This window comes from Canis lupus, chromosome 6 (genome assembly GCF_011100685.1).
Source record: "Canis lupus familiaris isolate Mischka breed German Shepherd chromosome 6, alternate assembly UU_Cfam_GSD_1.0, whole genome shotgun sequence".
NCBI classification, from domain to species: domain Eukaryota; kingdom Metazoa; phylum Chordata; class Mammalia; order Carnivora; family Canidae; genus Canis; species Canis lupus.
In genome coordinates this window covers 19,312,859-19,329,806 of record NC_049227.1, presented here as the reverse complement: position 1 = coordinate 19,329,806, position 16,948 = coordinate 19,312,859, and the positions used below count along the sequence as shown (strand labels likewise).

Genomic DNA, 16,948 nt, shown 5'->3' with positions numbered 1-16,948 from the left:
CTCTGGGTCACTGCTGTCTTACATGAATCCCAGGGGGTCTAGGGAAAAGGCGAGGAGTGGGGAGACGAGACTACAGGCCTGCAGTAACTCCAGATCAATTTCAGAAGATGGGAGGTGGTTCTCGAATCTTTGCATTTTAGTATTAACTGATTAGTATTAATCAGTTTTTGAGTGCTTTCCACAGGGGAGGCCCTACACCAATGTTCTGATTCTACTCCTCACTCAGTCCCTCTCATGGGCTAGGGTGTGCATCATCCCAGCTTACAGATGTGGGAGCCAAGGCTCAGGGACCTTGCTAATGTCCTACAGGGTGACTACTCACACTCAGATCTGACCCAAAGCCTGACCTTCCAAGGGAACCAGAGTCTCAACAACATAGCCCTCTCCTTCGACACGTGGGCAGCACATCTCTGGGCCCCCAGTGCTCAGGAGCCCCATGTCAGCAGGCGCGCGCACATAGGACCTACTGAGTTCATAGGTCTGCGTGAGCATGTCCCGCTCGTACACGATGTCCACCGGGGGCACTGCCTTAGAGATGACCTCCTCGTCCTCGTCATCGTCCTGGTCATGGTCATCCTCGACCTTCCGTTTAAATTCCTTCAGCAGCCGGAGGCAGCGTACCATGACATCCGTCCCTAGGAATGCAATGTGGCATATTTTCCAGCAATGAGCAGAACACTGCTGAAGGGGGTGGGGCACAGCTGAGATAGGGACCGGGAGAACAGGCGTACACACAGCATCGAGTTCAGAACGTTTGAAACGGCACATCCTGGGGCACGACACCTGAACATGTCCTCCATATAACCACTTTTTGTTTCCCACATAATTAGTAAACAAGGAAATGCAAATGAGAGGAATAATGAGGCACTGTGTCAGTCCTATTAAATAAACAGCAGCCTTCTCCTGCTCGAGACAAGCTCTGCGACAGGAGGAAGCGGGCCTGTCTGTCCACGCCAGCTCCCCAGCACCCAGCACAGTTCCTGGCGCACAAGCAGTATTGCCGAAAGGGCGAAAGGCAATTTTTCTCCTTTTAAGGGGAGCTTGACTGCCAAGAAGTTGTATCACAACTGTTGTATACAACTGTTGTATTACAACAGTGTAAACGTGTTCTAGAACCCTATGAGGGCATTGCTGGAAACCTTTCACCAATGATTTCTAGAGTGGGAATTTATTCCAAGAAAACTCCAGAAAGAGGCAAAAGCTGCCAGTATGAAGGGGTCCACACAGCACTCTGTATGCTAGCTTTTCTGAAGCACACAAACAATGATGCAGGACTAAGTGGTGGTGCACTGACAACAACCATTCTGTGGGCTAACGCAGGTCTTCAGGCAATCACAATCCGCCCATCACACTCAACCCACGGAAGCACAATATGAGAAAGATAACCAGCCTGTGCTGTGGCTGCACCAAAAGAAAGATACAAAACAAAGCAAAAACATCTCAGCACCTTACTAGTGCAAACCCACCCATTTGATCCTGACAATCCTAGAAAGCATTTTACAGATGGAGAAACTGAGGTACAGAGGAGGCCATGACTGGCCCAAGCTCTCTGGAGCTTGTAAGCAACAGGGGCAAAAGTGCTCAGGTAGGGTCACAGGTCTCCACTGAAGACGAAAGGACCTTGCACTAGGAGGTCCTATGACATACAAGTGTGGTGGCACAATAATGACCCCGCGAGGATGTCCATGCCCTGATATCCGCAACCTGTGACTACAAGGACATACAGGTGTGATTATGTTAAGAGATGATCTTATCCTGGAGTCTGGGTGGGCCCAATGTCACAGAACCCTTAGGAAGGGAGGCAGGAAGATCAGAGTGAAAGACTAGAAGGTGCTAGGCTGCTGGCTTTGAAGGTGGAGGAGGAGAGCTCGAGCTGAGGAATGCAGGGGGCCTGTAGGAACTGGAAATGGCCAGGAACGGATTCTCTCCTGGGGCCCGCAGAAGGAACAAAGCCCTGCCGTCATCGTGATTTTAGCCCTATGACATCCATTCCAGGCTGCCAGAATTGTAAAGCAATAAAGTGGTGCTGCCTGCAGTCACTAAGTCTGCAGTAATTGTTATCGCAGGGACACAGATGGTTTCTCCAACAGGACACCAAGGTGCCTAATCCTAGGTACCAAGGCAAGGGGAGCCATAATAAAGCTGGTCTCTGCTATCCAACGCCTCTTGTATAGGAGCTGTGGCCAGAGGGCCTTCCCTCACACCGAGCATTGCAGACTGGCCTCTGAGCCAGGTCAGGTGCAACACCCCAACTGGGGCAGGGGATCTCGTGGAGGACACAGCGTGTGGCTTGTAGGTGAAATTCACAAGCAGTAATGCATGTCGGGGCCCTGAGCTCATCAGGCTTACCCTCAGGGCAGGGTCTGGCCAAGCCTGATCTACTAGAACCCTCCTGGAGGGCAGGCCTGGGGCAAACGGTCACAAAAGTGGGGGCAGCCTGGGAAGTCTTCAGGCACCAGCCTAGTGCTGACTTGCCGGCACTCCTCCCAGTGACAGAAAATCCCATTCGCCGAAAATCCCATTTCTGATTTTTCAACAGAAGAAACGTGAAGTCACAACACTAGCTTCCTCATGCCTTGGCTCCCCCCATACCTGCCGGGCCCTCTCCAGTTATCCTGCTTCCCACGGCTTTGCCCTTTGCTCAGGGTGCCTGCCCCACCCTCTCCTTCCATTCCTCCCTCCCTAGATGGGAGCCTAAGAAATCAGGAGGAGGGGCATGGCAAGGAGGGGGACCCTTGGACCCATCTGTATGGGTGAAAATTATTTCGAGGCTTGAGTGACCAGAATTGATGTTTCACTGGGGTTTCCTACTAGCAGCCGAGGACCAAGGTACCTACAGCCCGCACACCCAGCACAAAGGCAGAACACCAAACACCAACTCATTCCCCACTGGGTCTTCCCCCGTTCGCTCTACCCCAGCCCCTCCCAACTCTCTCAGCCCCCAACTCGCCTCTCAGTGCCCACAGAGCGACCTACTGCTCCTAATATTACCATTGCTCGAATGCATGCAGTGTCCCAGACACCAATCAAAGCTCTCAATGTGTTATAGAAGCTGGTTCTCACCATGGCCTAAGTTGCTGGTGGCCACTATCCTGTTTCACACTTGAGAACCCCAGGAGCTAAGGCATTTGCCCAAACTCCTATTCCTCAGCAAGGGAGGAGCTGGGATTTACCAGACAGTCTGGCTTCTGAGCCCAGGTCCCAAACCTTGAACTACATATGGCCCCTAATTCAAAGGCATCCATGTGACCGAGCATAGTGGGTGACCTGGGGCCAGGGATGCTGGCTTCTGTGGGAGAGGTGACCCGGTGCAGCACCTAGGGGAGGCAGGCCAGCACGTATCAGCAACAGCCCGGCAATATTTCTTCCATCCCGTCTTAACTGATTAACTTGGTTAATCAGCTAAGGAGAGATACACAGAGCAGTGTTCAACATCAGCACAGATGAGGAAGAGAAAAGCTACTATATACTCATGTGTCCAAAGGGCGAGGAAGGAAATGCCCTCTGGGCCTCCCTAGCTTCTGCTCCTCATGACTTCAAGTTGGCACCTGTGCTCACCTCTGCTTGGACAACACTCGATGCTTGTGCCCCCCACCCCCAGCCTTGTCCAAATGACCCCCCACTGTTGCCTCTGCTGACAGCCAGGGTGGCCAGACGTTCGGAGGAGCATCGGGGCAAAACCTGGGCTCCAGGGTCAGGCAAACACAGGTCATCTAAGCTCCACAACCTCCCATTTCTGAGACTCTGAGGAAACGACTTGGTAGAGCTTTTTGTGTTCAGCTCAGCAGAACGTCTGATGTTCTCCACCTCACACATCAGTGGTTAGATGCTGGAGACAATACACTGAGGCTGGCACGCAGCAGTTGACCCTAACAGCCAGCACTTGCGGTGGGCCGGCACCATGGCATGTACGTTATGTGAGGTGACCCATCAGATCTAACAATCTGAGGCTGGGGGGCCCCTGTAATCCCCGTGACACAGGTGAGTCCCCAGCATCCTTTCAGCGGTGGGTTTGGCTCAGGAGTCTCAGACCGGGCTCAGCATGAGGTAGTTGTGCTTCCAGAAGGCCAGGTAGGACACACATCCAGATGGCTGCCAGTGAGGTTTGGGGCCATGGGGTCTGCAGCTCTGCCCATCCCATGCAGCATGGCTGATTTCTCTGCCATGAATCCCAGCAGCAAGGACTTTCTCCTGGATCCATCAGATGAATAAACCCTGGATCATTTACCCAAGCTGTGTCTGTCTCTGGTCTTTCTCAAAACACTGATCATGGAAACAGGTCCGTTTCCCCGTGCCGTGTCAAATGCACCTTTACTGTGTTAAACCTTGTGTTAGAGAGGTAGCGTGCATGGTGGTTAAGAACCTGGGCTCCTGTGCCAGAGCCGGTGTGCAAACCTAAATGAGCTGGTTGACTTCCCTCAGCCTTGACTGACTTGCCTAGAAACTAAGGAGGAGGTCTAGCCTCATGAGGTTATAGGGAGAACTTTAAGAGATAAGGTAGGTGGAGGAGGCAACACTGTGTAGTCGGTGGCTTAGGACTCCAAGAAGCCACTTGGAATTAGTTTCACCAGCCTTCTATGCCTTTTCCATAGCTCTGGTTTAACCAGTCTTGGAATTCCAACTTTTATTACTGAAATCCCTCCAGCTTATGTTTGGCTATGTTTAAGGCAATTTTAAGGAGCCTGTACCAGACCACAAGTCAGCAAAAGCCAAAGCAGAGGGGATGGAATGAGATCCTGGTCAGCAGGCATGTGCAGGGTGAACAGAGCCGACTGGTCCATGGGAGCTGGCACCTCAGTGACCTCAGTGACCCCTTCTCAGATGAATCACCTGGCAATGGCAACCACGGGGCCCTGGGTGCAGGGCTTCCTTTCCAGGAAGAAAAGGCAAGGAGAGACAGAACCAGCCAGATTGCTGCACACGTTCTCAGGCATCTTAAAGATATGGTGCGCTAATGTCCACAGTTCCACACAAACCAAGCAGAGTTCTTTTGTGTCAAAGGTCCAGGAAGGGCTCGCCTTGGAGTGAAGCAAGAATGGCTTACTGAAGGTATCCTGAAGACCCAGAAAGGAGGAAGGGCAGGAGTGAACCCTTCCCAAACACCCCTAGGTGCACCAGGTACTGTGTTAGATGGTTTCAGAAGCAAATTATCATGTGGATTCTGCAAGCTGCTGCTGCTGTTTAATGAAAAAGGAAAATAGGCTCAGGGGCAGTGAGGTGCTGGACCTCTTATACCGGGCAACCTTACTGGCTTGGAAATTTCTATCGGAAAACACTGTCCCCTATAAAGGGAAATCCTGAGCTGCTGTGAAGTGGCACCCACAGCCTATGTTTCTCACATTCCCAACCTAACAGAGAGGTGCTCTCAACGTGATGAACCCAGGAAAGAACAAAAATAAGACGAGAACAAATGAGCATCATAACAGATTTGCTCCTGCAAAGTCATCAACAGAGGTAGAGTCCTACTGGTCAACCAGGGAGAAGTTATGTAAACTCTCCCTTCCTGCCACACACACACACACACACACACACACACACCCCTATGGACGTGCCTAGGATGGTCAGTGCTGGGGTGTCATTCGGGGAGTCTAGAAACTGAAATGAGAAGCCAGCCCACAGAGGTAGGAGGTCCTAAGGAGGTAACTTCCAGACATACAGAATTCAGGGCTGTGCTCCGGAATGAAGGAGGGTGCCCACAGCCCATACCCTAGGGTGATAGAACAGGTTAGAAATATGGGCTCTGGGGACCCCCGGGTGGCATAGTTGGGGTTAAATGGCTGACTCTTGGTTAGGGCTTAGGTCATGATCTCAGGGTTAAGAAATGGAGCCCCGCATCGGGCTCTGCGCTCAGCAGAATCTGCTAAGTTTTCTTTTTCCTTCTCCCTCAGCCCCTCCCTGCTCTCTCTCTAAAATAAACACACACACACACACACACACACACAAAAAGGAAGGAAGGAAGGAAGGAGAAAGAAAAGAAAGAAGAGAAAGAAAGAAAGAAAGAGAAGAAAGAAAAGAAAGAAAAGAAAGAAAAGAAAAAGAAAAGAAAAGAAAGAAAGAAAAGAAAAGAAAAGAAAAGAAAAGAAAAGAAAAGAAAAGAAAGAAAAGAAAAAGACACGTGGGCTCTGGAGTGTCTCTGGTGATAACCTGCCTCTGCCACCTACCAGCTGGATGGCAGAGTGACAAGACCACTCTATGCCTCAGGTCGTTCAGCTACAAAATGGGGACAGAAGAGTATCATCCTCAGAGTGCTCAGGACTGTGTCTGGCAAACAAGTAGTGCTCAATAGGTAGCGCTCACTCCTGCTCTTTTTACAATGATCATTACTGCAACCTTAGCAAAACTCAGCTTCTGAGGATCAAGGATCATGTCACAACCTGGGCTGAAAATATCATATTGCTTGGGGCCTTTAATTCAATTTCAAGCATTTGATCTTGCCCTGCAAAGGGTGGTGTCTGAGAGAGAGGACAGGGTGGGGTGGGGTAGGTAGGGGTGGTGGGCAGTCTGCTTGGGTTTCCCAAGCTTCCCACAAGCTAGGGGTTGAGTTCTGGCTCTGTCGTGGCAACCTGCTAACCACTCTGAGCCTCGGGTTCCTCCTCTGTAAAATGGGCATCATTCTAACAGCATGGCTGGACTCACCTGCTGGGAGGGACCAGAGGAGTGACTTCGGGTAAGGGGCTCAGCCTCACAAACTAAGCATACTTCATGCTCCATGATTACAGAGCAAGGAGCCAGCATCCACAGTGCTGGGAAATGATGCAGCATGTGGGGTGAGGCAGGCAAAGGCAGAAACAGGGGACCTGGGGGTGGGATGCTAGAGGACACACCAGAAACGTCCAGGCAGAAGGGATGTAGGCAGAGGAAGGCGAGGGATGCTGGAAGGGCGGGGATGAAGGAGAAGGCTGATTATAGAAGATTTAGAGGCCAAACAATGGATATTGTTTTTTATTTTGTAGACATGACTTAAAGTTATTTCTGTGGTGGATGTGGAAGATGGACTAGAGAGAAGGCCAGCAGGAGCCCACATCTTCCTACTCTGCTGCCCCTGTCCTAAGCTAGCCCCACCTTCAGCCCCGGCCCTGACTCAGGCCCCAGGCACTCACTCCCCAACCCCAACCCCTTCCTTCTCTCAGGGAGGAAGCAGACGGCCGATTAGAGGCTCACACCTTCTGTGCTCAAACCTCCACACCTGTCCTTCCTCTATGACCTGAGGCAAGGGATCTGTGCTTTGGTTTTCTTATCAGCAAAGAGAGCCCACATAATGGGACGACCCAAAGGAGCACAGTAAAGCACTAACACTTGGCACACAGCCTGGCATATTATCCAGATGGCTTTTCCACCTCTCTCCTGGCTCCACGATAGGAAAACAAAATGACATAATCTCCCCTGGGGCCTTCCTCCTTTTCATGGCCTAAAATAAGCCCGTGGAGTCTAAGGTTCCCCTTGCTAACTGTACAAGATAACAATGGTACTGACCATCATGTACATACAAGAGGGCTCACAGGCTTTAGGGTGCTGGAGAAATGCTCTCAGCCATAGTTCCAGAGCCCCCATTAAATACCCAGCCCAATCCTTGGGGTGAGTTAGTGACTGACTTGTTTAGGACCCCGGGAGTTCTTAGAGACCCACAGAAGGAAACGGCTGGTATAAACCATGCTGTGACTAGCATGGCAGCAACGAACCTTTCTTGAGGGCACTGAGCCAGACGCCGGTTAAGAATGGAACGGTACCCAGCACAGACACATCTGTCACTTTACTGGCACCCTGCCAACCTGTGGCCAGCTGGGCACCTGTGCAGCCACATACTCACAAGTCCCTGCACTGGCCTCTTCCAAGCCCCAAGGGCAACCTCGCCAGCTCTTCCCCACATCAGACCTGTGTGGCACATCGACTGCCACTGGCCCCCATCTGACTCTGCAGAATGCTCCCCTGGCCCCACTCCCTTTCTGCCTGCTGCCAGCCTCCACTGCCCACAGCATGGCTGGGACTGGCATGTTCCCTCCTAGTCACCACAAGGAGAAGACTATCTCCCAACAAGGGTGCTGTCCCAAGTGCTGAGCCCCCTTGGGAGCCAGAGGGCTGCCTGGAGCCCTGGCTTGACATTACTCAAAGCCTGGAATTATGCCATTGAGGATCTTACTCCTGATTCTACCCTCTTAGATGCTTGGCTCTAAATCGTTTTCTGCCATATTAAAATGTCCATTTCCTTTATTTATCTCAAATATTAATGAGAGGAATTACCCTTCATTTTTTAGCTGGCATCCTTTAACCAACTTTGCCACTTTTGACTTAGAGATCTTGCTATTTTTAACTGATTCTACTGGGTTTCCCCCGTGCCACTAATTTTCTAGGCTTTAGCTCAGCTCTGATGATCTTTTTCTATTCTTTTCATGTTTATGTTCACCCTTTATCCTTTTTGTGTTTCCGATCTTCATTCTTTTTAATTCTCCTTTCCTGGTTTCAAAGCTCTTTTAAACCTTTATTTTATTGCATTTTAATCCTTCTCGATATGGCTCATTTCTCGTTTTCCTTAGCTTGTATACTTTAATCCTACTATAATTTCTCAAATGTCACTTTTTGCCATTTTAATGATCTTAATTTAGTTTGCTGTACCCTATTACAAGTGTTTCTTGGTTTTACTTTTTAACAGCTTTACTGACTTATAATTCACTTTCTCTACCATTGTGCACAACACACATCAGCAGTGGTTTAGTGTATTCTCAGGTAGGTGTGCCTGTCACCAATCCATTTTTGAAATCTTCCCTGCCTCAGACCTTGTACCTGGCACCCTGGGTGCCCCCATCACAGCCCTGAGCACTCCCTAATCTACTTCCAGATTCCCCACTGATTTTCCTCTAAGTGGAATTATACAGCAATGGCCTTTTGTGACTGGGTTCTTTCTCCATTGGAACGGTCTTGGCACCCTTGCTGAAAAAATCAGTTGACTACGGACATATGGGTGTATGTCTGGACTCTCAATTCTACTTCTTGATCTGTCCATCCTTGTGCTGGTACCATACTAGCTTAATTATTGTTGCTTTGTAGTGGTTTCAAAATTAGTAAGTTTGAGTCTTCCTACAGTACTTAATTCTCGTTTCCCAGGATTGTTTTAACTTTCTGGGTACCCTGCAATTCCATATGGACTTTGGAATCAGCTTGCGAAACACCTACACTGATGTCAGTTGAGATTCTCCTAGTTTGGAGAGTGCTGCCATCTTAACTACATTAAATCTCCAGATCCATGAATAAGGGATTATTCCCATTTGCTTAGATCTTAAATCTGCCAACAATGTTTTGTAGTTCTTTGACTACACATTTTATACTTGTTTTGCTTGAATGTATTATTCCTAAATATGTTATTCTTTTTGATGCTAATGGGAGAATTGTTTTCTTAATTTTGTTTTTGGATTGTTACAAGTGTATAAAAAATACAACTGATTTTTTTGTATTGACCTTGTGTCCTGCTATCTTGCTGAATTTGTTTTTTATATTGTAAGGGTCATAGTTAATAGCTACGGTTAAAGTCTACAGCATAAATAGGACAATACAGGTACTTGGACCCCTTGCTCATCCTTTTCAGTGCTGGACACACTGGACTGATCCTGGACAACCTGCTGACTGACTGCCTCCATCATGAGCCTCAGGGAACACTTCTGTCACTTGCTTCCAGTTGGCCCTCATTTTCAGAAAAATCACAAAGTTGACTTCAATTTCTTTTCCCTTCAGCTCTCAGCCCAAATGAATAAACACTGTATGACCAGTAAATATTTGAAGAACATAATCCAAATTTTGCAAAACAGATCAGTTCAGGGTGACTGTTTTCATTACCAAGGATTTTTTTTTTTTCCCTTTTTGCAAAGCAGATCACTGCGGCTTCTTCCTATAATGTACTTGAAATATGCCTAAATCCAAACTCTTTATTTACAGCTTTTAGAAACAACTCATATATATATCCATGCACACCTGTAAATTTACATGAAATAATCCATCATCTTTATTTATTATTTAAGTCTTGTCTGCTTCATAATGCCTTAGAGGGAAGGTTTATGTTAATTCTGTAAACTGGGATGTTAAAACACAAGGCAAAAAAAAAAAAAAAAAAAGACTAAAGCTGTGCCTTCATCCCGTCTCTCCTGCACAAGGAGAGGAACTAACATGGTACCTAATTAAATTTGCTAAGCATTTGCTTAGCACCTACTCTGTTCCAAGCAGACACTGCAAAGGCCTCAAGGATAAAAGTATGTGAGGGGCACGGCTACCACTCTCAAGGAGCTCCCAACCTAGTTGGAAAAAAGTCACACAGATAAATACCTGAGTCACAGTGTGACATGGGGAGTGAGGGGAATCCAGTTGATGAGCCTGAGCAGCAGGAGGTGGGTAATAAGATCACCACAGAATGAGAGGAGCCTCCTGAACAGTCAGAATGGGCTCTCTGTGCTTGTGTGTGACAATCTAAAAATTCTGATGGTCACTGTCTTAGAGGCTTGCTCACTTGACCCCACATAAGGAGTTAAAGCCATCACTAGCATCAGTACCCAGTCTTGGTGGGCTTCTCTTCCCAGCCCAAGGCCTCAGGAAAATGTGGACAACTCACCGTGTGACACAGACACACCTGCAAGAATCAGGCCAATGACACACCAGAGTGAAGCTGGCTATGGGCCACACAGCAGGAAGCAGGGCATCCCTGGGGGATGGGGGGTGGGCCCTGTGGAAAGGGGGCAGCATCTCTCTGCCTGGCTGATGGCTAATAAAGAAACACAGTTTGATGTTGCCTAATTTCATTTTCTGCAGGGAAGTTGAAAGGCTGACTTTTTAGGTGTAATTTCTGATTCTTAAATGCCCAGCAATGAATTCAGTGAAAACAAACACCGAGAGCCAAGCAAAATACATTGCTACACGTGACCATTCCTGGTCTGTGGCCCCTGCTCTGTATACACTGTCTTCTGTAAACCCCATGACACTCTGGAAGGTTGCATTATTATCCCCAGATCATCCTGCTGAGGCGGAGAGAGGCCAAAACTTGCAGGTTACCCCCACAGGAAGTGACCCAGGGCTGTCAAATCAAAGTTGCAAGAGGCTAGCTTGAATTTCCAGGGGCCTCAAGCTTGGGAGAAGCTGTGCTCCATGGCTGCCTGCCCAGCAAGAAAGGCTCTTTAAGGATGTTTCCTGCTTAGTTTCTCTTTACTTTAAAAATATAATCATTCCAGTCTGTTTATTTTTAATGTCTTCCTTCCAATAAATCAGGAAATAAGAATGCTTAACAAGCCCACAGGTCAGTGTTATTTTAAGTATTCAGAGAAGTCCCCAGGATACCTCTCGGTTCCTGGGACTTTTCTGCCTGCCACAGGACCCAGCGCTACTTCCTGGTTTTCTTTCTACTGAAAAGGCTGATGTCACCTACTCTTTCCAAAGGGATTCAAAGCATTTGACCAGTCACTCGTGCACTCAGCACTGAAGGGACTCAAAGGTCCCCCAAGGGGCCTCACCCTGGGCTCCTTCATTGGTTTATTCACCTGTTGTATGATAATATTGGTGTTACTCTGTTGCAAGACGTTGCTCAAACACAGGAAGCCAGACATGTTGGGCAGTGACTGATGAGCTCAGCGAGGAGATAAGAGACAGACCCCTCAGACTGGCAGTTCACTGTCACTCGACAAACACGACTGACTGCCTCCTGGCCACATAGAGCTACTCGTTGGGGAGGGTGTGTTTTGTCCTCCATCAGTACACTCTCTCCTAAGCTGTGGTAATGAAGTCAGCCTCCACAGGTTACTTGTTCTGCTCCTAAAGTCAAGCATACAGGCCCTGACCTTTTTTCTTATATACCTTTTGGTTTTCTTTGGCATTAATAATGTCATTTTCCCCCCATTGGCTTGGTTTTGTTTACTGGTCACTAATTCACACAGACTCTCTGCCGATACACAACCTTCTCAAAACACATTCACACTCACTAGGGAACTGATCCTTTGCATGGACTTGCGTCCCTCCAGAGCCCTCATCCCCTGTTCCCATGTGGACAGGTTGCCCTGGTGCCTGTCAGTGATTTCCCTTCGGCATCTTCCCACATTTTTCCTGGTCTCCCCCGCGACCCAGACCCCATTTTCCCACCTCTTGTTTCAGCCTGCCGTTTGATGGTGCACATCATCCTGCAGCTTCCTGAAAGGGAACACGAGAGATGGGAGATGAATGGTTTCAGATCTGCATGTACGAAAATGTCCTTACTTTCACAGTGGATCGATGTGAAAGCTGAATAGGGAGCTCCAGATGGAAAGTCCATTCCCTGCAGAATGAAAGCTCCAAAGCCACCGGGCTTCAGGTACTACCGGCAAGTCTGTGGTCTCCTCTCTGGAGGCTCCTTTGCTCCAGGTTTCCCACGTCCCAGGACACTGTGTTTTGGTGTGGATTTTGGTATGTTCTTCATGCTAGGCACCTGCTGGGTCTCTTGCTCTAGAACTTACATCCTGCAGATTTGGGAGAAGCGCTTGTATCATTTCTCATCGTCTCCTCCTCTCTTCCTCTGCACACATTCTGTCTCTCCCCCGAGCCCCTCATATTTTCAACTTAGCTGTTTTTCACCTTACATGAGTTTTTGATTTTTCTCAGCATTATCTCACTACCTTCCCTTCTGCTACATCTTTTATTGCAATAGTCATATTTATTCTATTTCCAAGAGCTCTTTTTGATTTTCTGCATGTCCCTCCTTTAGAGCTTCTTGCTGTGTTTTCATGGATGTGATGTCTTCTCTCTGCCAGTTCTTTTAGGTTTTCCTCTGTTCTTCATTTTGTTTCTATTTCCTACATTTGTTTGTTCCTGTTACACTCCTATTAGAGTTCCCAAATGTTTGGTGAAGCATTAAATTGCTGCCCAAAGCCTGTGTTTTGGGTGTTGCATAGAAAAAGGATTGGGAATCATCGTGTAGGCTTCCATGTAGGGTGAGCAGGCAGGGGTCAGCTGTTTTCTTGGGATATCCCTAAATTTCAGTATCTAGAAGGCTTTTCTCTCCGACTGTTTGGTTTCTGCAAAAAAAGAAGCCTCCAGGGGCGCCTGGGTGGCTCAGTGGTTGAGTGTCTGCCTTTGGCTCAGGTTGTGATCCTGGGATTGAGTCCCGCATCGGGCTCCCTGCAGGTAACCTGCTTCTTCCTCTGTCTATGTCTCTGCCTCTATCTCCCATGAATAAATAGATAACATCTTTAAAAAAGAAAAGAAAAAAGAAGCCTCCAGTCTCTGACCTAGGGGAGAAGTCTGGCTGTCAATGTGCAGGAGCCAAATTTGGAACCACAGTGATAGTTACCCTCACCTTTTAGTGTCCCATTTTCAGCACACCACTGTGTCCCGAGCTGGGTCTGTGGGTCCAGAAACCCTCCGATGCATCTTATCTTGAGATAAATCCAGAATTTTGTGGGAAAGGGCTTCCTACTTGGTTATGCAAAGTTGTGAAGAGGACTTGGGGGAACAGAAGCTTCTCACACACACTGCCAACCAGTCCTCCTGTTTCTGGTGCTATCCAAACTTGTGCTTGAAGGTACCTGGAATCTCCACATTTTTAGTTTATTTCGGGTTTTGAGGCATCAATTCTTGGCTTGTGCCCTTCTCTGTCATTGAGCTTCCCCAGGCTGCTCAGTCCATCACTATGTATCCATCTGTCTTGAGCACCAGAATACTGTTGATGACTCTGCTGTCATCCTGTCCTAGTCTCTTTGTACCTGCAGGTTTATTCCTTTTATATCCCTTGTCATCACTACAGAAGAGTTTGGGAAGAGTGCAGATAAATGCATATATCTCATCTATCATCTTCTACTGAAAGCTCTGACCCTTAGCTTTTTAAATGACTTCGGTTGGTTAGAAACAGCACGGTGTAAACATCAAGAATAGAGAAAAATAAAGGACTAAGGAAGGTTTTTGAAGTTTTATAGTCTATGGTCCTTAGTTTAACTTTCTTGGAAGGTTCAAATCCCACATCTGCCACTTAAACTGATTGCTCAACCTTATGTCAATTACTTAGCATCTCTTAATTTTCTTACATGTGAAAGGTGATACTACCACCGATCTTGCAAGGACTACAGAATGAGATCATGTAACACAGCTTCAGTACTTTCAAAATGCTGGAATGAACAGTGGCTGAGTGTAAGAAGACAAACTTGTTTTGGACACCACGGAGTGGAGATGTGTGCAGGCAGTTAGGTTAACTTTCATTCAGCGAACATTTCCTGAGCACTTTTGCTATTAGGAGATCCTAAGTGAGGCACTGGGGAATGGAGATTTGGACAAATGTGAAGTCACCCCACTGTAAGGCTGAATGTGGGAAGGGAAAAGTGAAAGCCGTCTGTGCGGCCAAGGGGACAGAGGCTAAGACCACCTTTACCTTTCTTTGTCTTACAGGGTCCACACTCAGGGTGGATCTCTTGCAAGGGGAGAGATACCACCTTTGCAAGGCCAGCGTTCAGCATGTACTGGTACAGCCGCTTAAATGTCCTCTCACACAGACCCTGCAAAAAAAAAATACAATTTAAGAGCTGCTATCAGATAAAAGCAAGGTGTTTGCAACCATTAAAATCATGTCAGTGGACATAAGTTCAGGAGCTGAGTTAACCGATTACCTTGAAAAAGGAAACGCAAGGGCTAATGAGGAAAAGCTCCAAGCTATGCTGTCAAGGGAACAAAACAAGGTCCAGGGCACTAAATAAATGATTCTATAAATAGTTTTGATTATGAGAGGAAAGAGATTTATTTGCTCAAAGATCCTGAAAGGATATGGGGGTGGGGGGGAGTGAGGCAAATGTGGGCAGAGCCAAAAGGTGGCTTCTCTCCGTATACTTTTTCAGTGTTTGGTTTTCTAACTAAGGAAGTATACTACACACACACACACACACACACACACACACACACAACCTACCCACCACAGGCAATGAAGAGGAAAAAATTTAGTGAAGAAAAATTTTAATTGAGGTTATCAATGAAGTTTCCACAAAGTGAGAAGAGTGTGCACCCTACCACTACTCACAGTTCTGCGAGGCAATATGGCCAAAATGACCCTACATGTTCCTAACTGCAAGGGTCACCAATGAGGAGCTTCCAGCGTAGGCCACATTTTTCCATCTATACGTTTTTGAAAATAAGTGATTTGCTTCACAACATTGAAAAATGAGAGATTTCATTTTTTAAAAAATGTGGGTTCTGGCTTCTATCAGAAAAAATTCAGCAACAAATACTGGGACTGCGGATCCTTGGAGCAGTCAGCAGTGGGAGCCTCACAGGGTGGCCCTATCAACTCCTTGCATGTCAGGGTTGAAGGTCAGTTCCTATCTGTCACCAGTTACGTGCTGTCTTCTCTTAAAATAATTGAGGGGAAAGTTAAATATTTCTTGGATCCATACTGAGAGCAAAACCATTTTTTCCATCTGTCCTGTTTCATTCATTCATATATCCATCCCAGCCACTACCTGCCTTTGACTTTGCAACCCCCAGAGTCAGGAGGCCTGTTCCGGCTGCTATAAACTGTGGACAGAATGACAGGAGGCACTCATCACTAAGAGTTGTCACTGGAGTCTTAACAGGTTCCCTCTTACCCTCTGGGGGAGGGAGGGGGAGCAAAGAGAGAGACTCTTTGCTGTTTGAGAGACACTCAAACAGCAAAGCGGGGGGGGGGCTGCTGCCACCACATATATATGATCAACTCAGACTAGCCAGTGCTCCAGCCCTAGGGCAGGAGAACATATGGCTATCAAAAAAATACAGATGACTCACATATGGCTCATCCAAACACATCAGCTTGTACATGGGATCTATTGTTAATCTAGCTGTGCCCTCAGCACCACGGGAAGACCCTACGGAAGTTCATCCATCAAATCTCAGCCCCCAACATATGGTCCTAAGTCCTGGACCATCCTAAGTGAGGGAGGATGATGCAGTCTTACCTTCTGGGGGGCTGCCGTCAGGGACTTACACAATCTGCCCAGCCAAAACAGAAAGGAGCAGTGTAAGCATCCCCTACTCCCGACAAAAGACAGCATCCATATTCATAGCATCAACCTCATGCATTGGCTAATTATTCACTAAGTCCTGCTCAGCTCTCTCTGACTTTATTTCCAGCTGCTGACGAGACCTCGCCAAGTGAAAGTCCCAGAAGATCTTCATACTCAAAAAATCCTAAAGTCAAATTTGTCATGCGTAAATGTGTTCCCTTCTGTACTCCCTACTTTATTTGTGCATTCATTCCACAAATATTTACTGAGCGCCCACTGTGGGCCAGGTGCTGTCCATCCGTCTGGTGGGGCTTCAGCAGTAAACAAGCAAGCACAGTCCCTGCTCTAATGAGCCTGCCTTGGGCCCTGTTTCAGTGAGGTGCAATCACTTAGTCCAGACAGCAAGATTCCTTGTCCTTTATTGGCCCCCACACCCTGGCCTCCGTCACTTACCACATGGAAATATCCCAGTTCTAGCGGTCACCCTCCCGGCTCCCGGCCTGAGGCAACAGCATCCACCTCCCACCAGCAGCTCCAACTTCTCTTTCTCCTACTGGTTCACCGGTTCATTTCCTACACATTCTTCTCCATCTATGAACCGCCAGCAGCAGTTTATGCGGCTGAAGGCCACACCCCGACTCTTCAGCCTGGCACTCCAGACCTCTCTTATCTGGCCCCAACTTCCCTCTTGGGCCACATCTCTGCTTTCCTGCCTGAGCACACTGCGGCCGGATTACTGTACATACCTCCAGCACATCTCCAGCACACCTCCAGCTACTTCTCCTATGCCTGAAATGCCATTTCTTGTCTACTTTGGGAACACTTCATCTTCAAAGCCTGGCTTGACTATAATTTGCTCTATAAAGCTTCTCCCAGCTCTCTGAAGAAAGTGCATCCTTCATCGGAGTTCAGACACATCCTTTTTAATAGCATTCGAGCCTAAATGTGTGTTCACATGTCCGCCCCTCCAGTAACACTGCTCCATGACA

General features: G+C 47.7%; 1 protein-coding gene across 2 annotated transcripts in view; it reads right to left on the bottom strand.

The window, feature by feature from the left end:
* The window catches only part of GTF3C1 (general transcription factor IIIC subunit 1), a 73,574-nt gene that overhangs the window by 42,331 nt on the left and 14,295 nt on the right, over nucleotides 1-16,948 (bottom strand). Inside the window, exons 6-8 of one of the 2 annotated variants that reach the window (XM_038539985.1) lie at nucleotides 14,360-14,483; nucleotides 12,106-12,153; nucleotides 468-635 (exon numbers count right to left, since the gene is read on the bottom strand). In XM_038539985.1, the coding sequence (XP_038395913.1) occupies nucleotides 468-635; nucleotides 12,106-12,153; nucleotides 14,360-14,483 (340 nt within the window). The remainder of the gene's footprint in view (nucleotides 1-467; nucleotides 636-12,105; nucleotides 12,154-14,359; nucleotides 14,484-16,948) is intronic. The other variant, XM_038539986.1, reaches the window with a different exon arrangement.